Source organism: Schistocerca americana, chromosome X (genome assembly GCF_021461395.2).
Source record: "Schistocerca americana isolate TAMUIC-IGC-003095 chromosome X, iqSchAmer2.1, whole genome shotgun sequence".
Classification (NCBI taxonomy): Eukaryota; Metazoa; Arthropoda; class Insecta; order Orthoptera; family Acrididae; genus Schistocerca; species Schistocerca americana.
The window spans coordinates 192,848,386-192,858,202 of record NC_060130.1 but is presented as its reverse complement, the minus strand read 5'-3'; the positions used below and the strand labels follow the sequence as shown (position 1 = coordinate 192,858,202).

Below are 9,817 nucleotides of genomic sequence, written 5' to 3'. Positions count from 1 at the left end.
GTGGGGAATACTCAGGAGGATGTCATTATCAGGAGAAACAAAACTGGCATTCTGCATATCAGTGTGTGGAATGTTAGACTCCTTAATCAGGCAGGTAGGTTAGAAAATTCGAAAAGGAAGTAGATAGGTTAAAGCTAGATATACTGGGAATTAGTGAAGTTCGGTGGCAAGAGGAACAGAAGGACTTCTAGTCAGGTGAATACAGGGTTATAAATTCAGAATCAAATAGGGGCTTTGCAGGAGTTGGTTTATTAATTAATAACAAAATACGAACACAAGTAAGCTACTATGAACAGCATAGTGAATGCCTTATTGTAGCAAAGTTAGATACAAAGCCCACACCCACCATGGTAGTACAAGTTTATTTGCCAACTAGCTCTGCAGATGAAGAGGAGATTAAGGAAATGTATGGTGAGGAAAAAGAAATTTGTCAGATAGTTAAGGGAGATGAAAATTTAATAGTCATGGGGGACTGGAATTCGACTGTAGGAAAAGGAAGAGAAAGAAAAGTAATAGGTGAATGGAGACTGGAGGGAAAAGAATGAAAGAGGAAGCTGCCTGGTAGAACTTTGCACAGGGCATAATTTAATCATAACTAACACTTGGTTTAAGAATTGTGAATGAAGGTTGTATACGTGAAAGAGATCTGGAGACACCAGAAGGTTTCAGATTGTTATACAAAGGCAAGACAGAGATTTCTGAACCAGTTTTAAACTGTAAGACATTTACAGGGGCAGATGTGGACTCTGACCACAATTTATTGTTTATGAACTGTAGATTAATACTGAAGAAACTGCAAAAAGGCAGGAATTTAAAGAGATGGGATCTGGATAAACTGAAAGAACCAGAGGTTGTAGAGCATTTCAGAAGGAGCATTAGAGAATGACTGACAAGAACAGGAGAAAGAAATGTAGTAGAAGAAGAATCAGTAGCTTTGAGAGATGAAATAGTGAAGGCAGAAGAGTTCCAAGCAGGTAAAAATATGTAGTAGAAATCATTGGGTAACATAAAAGATATTGAATTTAATCAGTGAAATGAGAAAATGTAAACATGCAATAAATGAGGTAGGTGAAAGGGAATACAAATGTTTAAAAAATGAGATCAACAGAAAGTGCAAAATGGCTAAGCAAGAATGGCTAGAGGACAAATGTAAAGATGTAGAAGCATATATTACTAATGGTAAGATTGATGTTGCATACAGGAAAATTAGAGAGACCTTTGGAGGAAAGAGAACCACCTGTATGAATATTAAGAGCTCAGGTGGAAAACCAATCCTAAGCAAAGAAGGGAAAGCAGAAAGGTGGAAGGGGCATGTAGAGGGCCTATACATGGGAGATGTACTTCAGGGCAACATTATGGAAATTGATGAGGACATAGATGAAGATGAGAAGGGAGATATGATACTGCATGGAGAATTTGACAAAGCACTATAAGATTTAAGTCAAAATAAGCCCCAGGAGTAGACAACATTCTGTTAGGGCTATTGATAGCCTTGGGAGAGCCATCCATGACAAAACACTTCCATCTGGTGAGCAAGATATATGAGACAGATGAAATAACTGCAGACATCAAGAGGAATGTAGTAATTCCAATTCCAATGAGGGCAGGAGGTGAGAGGTGTGAAAATTACTGAACTATCAGCTTAATAAGTCACGGCTGCAGAATATTAACATGAATCCTTTACAGAATAATGCAAAAGTTGGTGGAGGCCAACTTGGGGAGGATCAGTTTGGTTTTCATAGAAATGTAGGAACGCATGAGGCAATATGATGACTTCTCATAGAGATAGGTTAAGAAAATATAAGCCTACATTTATAGCATTTGTAGACTTCGAGAAAGCTTTTGACAATGTTGACTGGAATACACTCTTTCAAATTCTAAAGGTGGTAGGGGTAAGATACAGAGAGCAAAGGGCTATTTATAATTTGTGCAGAAACCAGATAGCAGTTGTAAGAGTTAAGGTGCCCGAAGGGAAGCAGTTGTTGAGAAGGGTGTAAGATGGGCTTGTAGCCTATCCCTGATGTTATTCATTCTGTGTATTGAGGAAGCTGTAAGAGAAACAAACGAAAAATTTGGAGTAGGAATTAGAAGCGCAGGGAGAAGAAATAAATACTTTGATGTTTACCAATGACATTGTAATTCTGCCAGAGGCAGCAAAGGACTTGGAAGAACAGTTGAACATAATGGATAGTGTCTTGAAAGGAGGATATAAGATGCAAAATGAGGATAATGGAATGTAATAGATATAAATTAGGTGATGCTCAAAGAATTAGATTGGGAAATGCGTTTTGCTGTTTGGGAAGCAAAATAACTGATGATGGTCGAAGTAGAGAGGATATAAAATGTAGACTGGTAATGGCAAGAAAAACATTTCTGAAGGAGAGAAATTTGTTAACATTGAGTATAGAGTGAATGGAATTGGGGAGATGAGAATTTTGTGGTACAACTGAATTAAAGAAGGGATTTGTTGGAAGGACACATCAAGGGATCACCAATTTAGTACTGGGGGGGGAGTGTGTGGGGCAACAATCATAGAGGGAGACTAAGAGATGGATGCAGTAAGCAAATTCAGAAGGATGTAGGTTACAGTAGTTACACAGAGATGAAGAGGCTTGCACAGGATAGAGTAGCACAGAGAACTGCATCAAACCAGTCTTTGGACTGAAGACCACAACAACAACAACAACAACAACAACAATAACAATAACATAATGTTTTCAACTACTTTTGTGGTGGGGGTGGGTGGCTGTGGTTGAGGTGTCTCCCACCTTATGCTAGGTTTGGGAGACCATCAACCATACCTCAACCTCCCATTTGTTCCATACTTGTCTCCAACACCACAATGTGACACCATTGCTTATCAGTTATCCACAGAATCACAGAATGTAGATGCACACTTAATAGTTGGTAACAGGCCAAACAGGGGCATTTGTAAGGCACTTTCACTGAGATGTTATTTAGGAGAGCATATGGGATTTATGATACCCCTAGCCTGATATAGGCTCATATCTTTAGAGTATGCTAAACACATTGGTATCTTTTCCTCAGCTGTATGTGTATAAAGTTCTCTTTGGTAGTGAATGCCTCTGTATGTTTGGACCAACTTTGATATCAGGGTGTATTTATTTCATGCAATTGTTAATACTTAATTGTAATTGTTAATTCATTGTAATATTTCAGGACCATATTGATGGGAGAAGAAAAGCCTGCAGATGCCAAATATAATCATTCTTATATCAATTTATTCTGCCACTCACATTTTAAAAAATCCACAGGAAAGCTTGTGATTGAACTACCTAGCTGACATCAAGCAGCTACTGTGTGGAAAGTGACACTAATAAATACTTTCATCTCTTCTATTCTCACACATTGTTGAATCTTGAAACAACATTCCTGGAAAAGTGACATCGCATTTAAACTCATTTGAGGACTTCATTCTGGCCCATTATTTTTCATTATTGAGCCTGTAATATTCAAAATTGATAAGACTTCATGTGTAATTTTTAACTGTCAGTATTCTGTGTTAAAAATTCCTTTGAATACAAAAGCAGCACCTTGTACTATGTATACAGGAGTGTAAAACTATGCAGAAGAGCAACAGCTTTTTCAGTTGGTGACTTATGCTTGTTTTCGGTTAATCATTCACTATCTGATTATAGTTGAGCTTAAATTTATCATAATGATTCATGTTTGTATTATTATTCCATGGCACTAAAAAAATGTATACACTTACTTTGTAGTCACTCAGATTTGTATTTCCAATAATGCTTCTTTTGATGCTATCAACATTTATTGAGACTAGTATATTATGTATGCTAAAATGAAGACACCCTTTTAAGGATATACTGTAGTTAATTGTTTCCACTGGACATGCTACCCTAAATGATATATATTTTAGTGATATTACGCAATAATTTTCTTTAATTTTAGTAGAGAATCTACAGGCCTGTGTTGAGCTAAAAAGGCTGATGCTGAGCAAAGATAGAGATGGATATCAGAAACTCCTGGAAGAGCACAACCTATTGAAAAAACAAAATGAAAGCTTGAAGAATGAAATGGGTCACCTGCAATGGCATGGGCATTCTAAAAGTACTCATCAGTGTTCTTTTTATAGTCCAATCACTGTTAGTGCACAAGATAAAACTATAAGTGGTGTATCTGACCATGGGGAAGATGTAAGTTTTCATTCCTTTATTATCCCGACTGTGTTTATCTTGTGTTTGCAATGTCTGTATACTATGGGATTTACTTGTAGGTGAAATGCATTTTGGGGTAATGCAGAATCAGATAACTTACACAGATTAAACAATTTTGTCTTCACATATTTTTCAAATTCAAAATAATAATTAAAACTTCAGGCTTATCTCATGTGAATGTTAAAAGGAGGAAGGGAATTCCAGCAAAAGAAAAAAATCGTTATTCAGGTTCCACAGCTTGCTGAAGTAGATGGAACAGTATCAATATTATACTCTGTTAATTTAAATATATCCACCTGATGATGAATGTATGATCACTTTGGTTATTCCAGCACTTGTAAAATGAACCATAAACACGGTTATAATTTGAATATCTTCTTCTGTAGCAATGGATCTACCTATGACTCAATTTTTTTCAGTGTTAAAGTACATACCATGGCCTTTTGGCCTTTATACTGATGTCCCAAGAGGATTTGTCAATATTCATGGATATGATGAGAAGGACCATTCCAAGGAAAAAAGTCTAGTAAGCATGGGCTCTAAAATGCATTCCTTAAGCTCTATGAGAATATGTACATCTTTGCTACTGGGAAATGTATCTCTTCTATTGAATAAGTGCTCACAGATCTTAAGGTATGCATTTCAGAGCCCAAGTTCACTAGATTATTATTTTTTCCCCCAAATGATCATTCCTGTCATATTCCTGAATGTTGTCCCAGTAGAGTGCACACAGAATACCATTCCGCGAGTTACTGCAAGAACTGTCAGCCATTTTGAAGCTTCCAAAATAAATTTCATTATAGCGCATATGGTCAAAAAAGTATGTGCAAACATGTTTACAATTTTATTCATTGTTACCACTTTGTAGAAAATATAAAATGTAATGAATTTACCTGGAAAGCAGATGGAAAAAGTAAGTAAACTGTTCATTATTTTTGAAAGTAATCACCATAACTGTTGATAAACTTAACCCACTATGTGATACACAGTCAATACCATCATAGAAACATGTTTGTGGTTGCCTACCAAACCATGATTGTACCCAGACATGCACCTCTTCAACCAAAGCAAATCTGTGGCCACAAACATCTTTCTTCAGGTCTCCAGAGAGGTGAGTTATAATTAGTCTGATCAATTCCATTTCCACATTCTTCTGGAAACTTCATCTTGGGACACCAGTATAAAGACCATAGTATGTACTTTAATATGAAAAGAGATTTGACTCATTGGTAGATACTTTGCTACGTAAGAAGACATTCAAATTGTGTTTGCCAATATTATTGAAAACCAGGCTTTTCACCTCAAAAATACAGGATATGGAAGTAAAACTCTACCAGTAAGGAAGCTTTATTATTGATTCATGTGCTTTAGTCATGCTTTTCAGTGCTATCTTTGTTTTCAGACTGAAGGTGTTCAATTGGTTCTCAGGCTCCACCAGAAGGTAAAAGAACTGGAAAAAGAAACAATCAAGTTGCAGAAACAAATGGAAGAGGTAGAGAAAGAAAAAGATAGTACATGTGGTGATACAGCATTTACACATGTTGGTTTTAGAGTATGACTTGAAGTGATGATTAAACTTTCAATTCTGTGTACTACTATTTAAATAATCTATTTGATAGTATATTAGAATTTGATATCAAAAATAATATTGATTAGGGGATTATTTTTTCTGTGTCTGTTTTTTGTAAGAACAAGATGTGTGTGTGTCATCTTCGATGGTTTGAGCATGTTTTACGGGCTGGTGATGACTCTATTGCCAAGGTGGGTTACACACTTGAAGTTGTCAGCGGCAGACACTGAGGATGACCTAAGCAATAATGGGCTGATACAATTCACAAAGACCTTAAATGTGTGAACATCCACCCAGATGCAGCCCTTGATAGAGCAAAATGGAGACAACGGACCCATATAGTGGACCCCGCAGGCACGTGGGACAAATGCTGAAGGAAAAGAAGAAGAAGAAGAAGAGTATTAGATGATGACTTGAAATGCAATAAAAGAACCATTTTGAATCATGGGTGCTGTGCTGCTTTGATCTATATGATGTTTTTTTAATGTGTATTGACATAAGTTGCTTGCATTAATTATTTTATGTTTCTTCAAACTTCCTTACCTGGCCAGTTCTGTACATTAACACTAGCTAACAACACATGGATGAATTTTGTAACCTACAATTTGAATGATACATTAGGACAGTACAAACTTTCTCACAAAACATACATACAGCTTATATAGTAAATTGATATTAAAATGCATCATCTGTGTGGTCAACTCCATTGTCAACTCTTGTTTCAGATTTCAGAAACAACATCCAAATGTTTTAAGGTTAGTGGAAAGAAACTTTTTGTGGAGTGGGAACATATTGCTACTGAAATAGGGTTACAGTTTGTGGTTTTTGTGTTTGACATCAACAGGTGGTTTTATTGAGCCATCTCAAACAGAGAAATCAACATCTGGGAAGGTAGCTCATTGATGGTCAGATGAAGCAGGTTTTGGAGATGATGATTATGATGATGATGAAGCAACTTGAAAAAAAAGCCCCAAGATCATGAAGATGATGTCAATTAATTTAAACCAAACAAGGGCTGTTAGGGGTCAAACAGGTATGGATTGTTTGTTTAGGTTGCCCACAAACAGGTTAGCATTTAATGCAAAACTGATACTCATCACAATTCCATGGAGCTTTTGTAGATTTAGGCTTCAAAAGAGGGAATTATAGGGCAGAATGTCATTGACTGAAAGGATTAGGATTTAAGTGGTGGATTCATATTGGCAGGTTACTGGGAAATGTGTTCATGGCAATAAAGCTATGAGCATAGGGGATGATGTGTCAGGAAATAGCATCCACATTGCAAAGCACAGGAGGAAGTGATTTAGTCTTTGATGTAAGAAGGCAGACTGTGGACAATTGATTGGAGATGATGCTCAACAAAGGCTGGAAGATCTTTCTATGAGTGTGTTATATCCAGCCACAGTGAGGCGAACTGTAAGGGGATTAGTGGTATTAGCTTTGTGAAATTTGGGGTGAAAGGGAAGATAAGGGTTCAAGTGGTTGACAATGTGTGAGCACGTGGATTAAGGTAAGAGCTTTGGAAAGAGCTGCTGGCGGTTGTGTAGGCTGAAGGTCGTATAGGGATAGCATCCTGTGGTAAAGTATGTAAGCATTGGTGTTGAAAACATTAGGAGAGTTCCCTCTGCCTCGTGGTTACTTTGATCCATGACCATGCTTCTGGAGCCCTTTTCTGAAGGGGGCTGAAGTTCATTTTAAGGCTGAGGTTGTTTTGTAAGTGTGCAGTTCACCTTACTGGAAAGAGATCTAAGGCAGGAAGGTAATGTTAAGTTGGATGTGAGGAGTTCCTGGAAAGTTATCAAGAATGGCTGCTTAGGATGGATTGAGGACCACAATTAGTAGTAGCTTGGAAATGTTTGAGACAAGCTGCTGTGTGATTTTTTGCTGGCTGAGCTCAGTTGTGCAGATGACAAACAAATGAGTTGACTGAAGGGAACAAATAAAGGAAAGCAGGGCCTTTGCTATTCCATCATTCTTAAACTGGATTTGGAGCTAATTGAGAGGCATTTTGAAAGTACTGTAATGTTGCAGGGGCCATGTTCTTGCAAGACAAGATATTGACAGTATTTATGTAGAAAGGGGTTAGGTGAAGGTGATTTCTCTGCCTTAATGAATAAGTGACATACAAAACTATCTCTAGAAACATACTGCACCAGCCTTGCAATAGTCGTAGCAGCAATAGTTCACATGATCTCCAAAAGTAACAGTGTCACACTACCCTTAGGTCTATCAACAACTGTATCTTTCAGCCTAAGTAGGATCCAAGATGGGCCAGTTTCTCTCAACAGAATTCCAGGTGGCCACACTAAATAAAATTGTGTTCAGATGATCTTGAGGACCTGGTAGGTAACTGAATTTCCATGGCTTGTTGATCAAACCACTGACCAAATTTTTGGGTGGGGATGTGATACTTTCTCAATGAATTTTCAAACTCTGCCTGCAGCTTTTTGTGTAACTCACATACATTGTAGAAGAAAAGATGTATGAGCAGCACCACTTCAGCCCTTTGTAAATTAAAGAAACAAAGCATGTGTAATGGAGTCAGGATGGTGTTAGTGCTATTAATCTCACAATGGATGAGAATGATAGACTGAAAAGTAGGTTAGAAGAACCAGTTTCTCAGTTGTCATAGAATTGTAAAGACAGTGAAGGTAACATTATTATTTATATAGCCAAAGTCACGCAAGTCAAGTAGTCAGTGTCCCAGTGACGCGTGTTGACCCTGGGCTGTGGTATTTCCTTTGCTTGACACATGGCAGTGGGAGATTCCACTAGTGCAAAGAAGTCAGGCTGGGCAAGTGGCCACAGAAGTACTGAAGTCAGCACATTGTCTGGTGTGGAGCTGTGTCATGCCTGCCAACATCAGACACACAATGACAGAAAACTCTGGTGTAGGCTGGCTATGCTATCAGGTGCCAATGCAGCAGGCCAGGAGCTCGCATTGGACATGGTGCAGAAAATATGCAAGGATGAGCAATGAACCAAGGACACCAGAAGGTGCCCCAGAGTCAGTTGATGACAGCCAGCAGTATGCCTCTAGCTGGCAGGCAACAGTTTGGCTACTGGCAGCATTGAGATTACATGTGGGTCATAGATGCATAGGTAGAGGAGGTAGCACCTTGTTGTAGTTGAGATGACCCACTTTGGGTCGACGATCACCATGGAGTACTTTTCAGTGTATGGTGCAGTTGACAACAGTTGGATGAGGCATGCGATATTTGGGGCCGCTCGATCTGGCTCTGTTATGACAGTATGTCACTTTTGGCCACTTAGACCACAGAAGCAGCAGAGTGCCATGCCCTGGCAGGATGTAATCCAGGTAGTCACTGCAATAGCCTGGATCTCACACCATGCTGTGTGAACAGTGTTCCAGCCCCAGCAGCAGCTGGCAGGGCCTGGTATGTGGCAAATGTACACACTTCAATGCTGGAGCAGAGGTTTCCTTCATGTCAGCTCAGTGTGTGTCCAGTACAGGCACCATAATTTGGTAAGGTACCTGGTGGTTCATCTGGGTGCAGGTTGCAGACATTGATTTATAAATGTAGTGCCATAACACATGATTAGTTCACATTTTCGTGTTTAAATGTGTAAGTACTACCACTAGCCTGAACTGAATCTTGCTGCTAAGAGTGATCCATCATTTATTGTGGTTTTTATGTGCTTCTACCTTGCCACTGCTGTGTAGCAATGTGTAATGTGACTCACCAGTCAAAGAGGAATCTTTCATGCTTCAGATATGCAGTGGCTGGTGTTTATGCTCAGAGCTCTCCTTCCACCCTATTACATGCATTTAGCAGAGTTACTTCAGGGCAGTGACTTCAGTACATGATAAAAACTGGATGATTGCTCGCACATGATGTTGTTGGACAATTTTCTGCACTGTGCCAAGCGTGTATACTGCTACAATCAAAACTGAACAATGGTGCATTTGTCATTTATTTTGTATTGGACACACCAGTTTACACTACCAGCAGAAATGTTACGTAACTGAGGTACTGCCAGTATATTTCGCATGTTGTCCCATAAGTGGCTTAGCTTCAGTGAGGAAGAG

At 38.6% G+C, this 9,817-nt stretch overlaps 1 protein-coding gene across 1 annotated transcript; it reads left to right on the top strand.

Annotated features, from left to right (window-relative positions):
* Window positions 1-3,968: 3,968 nt before the first annotated feature.
* LOC124555904 lies at window positions 3,969-9,584 on the top strand. The gene is made up of 3 exons (XM_047129962.1): window positions 3,969-4,175; window positions 5,599-5,688; window positions 9,501-9,584. The coding sequence occupies exons 1-3, from the start codon at window positions 3,969-3,971 to the stop codon at window positions 9,558-9,560; spliced, it is 357 nt and encodes a 118-aa protein (XP_046985918.1). The 3' UTR covers window positions 9,561-9,584.
* The last annotated feature ends 233 nt before the right edge of the window (window positions 9,585-9,817 follow it).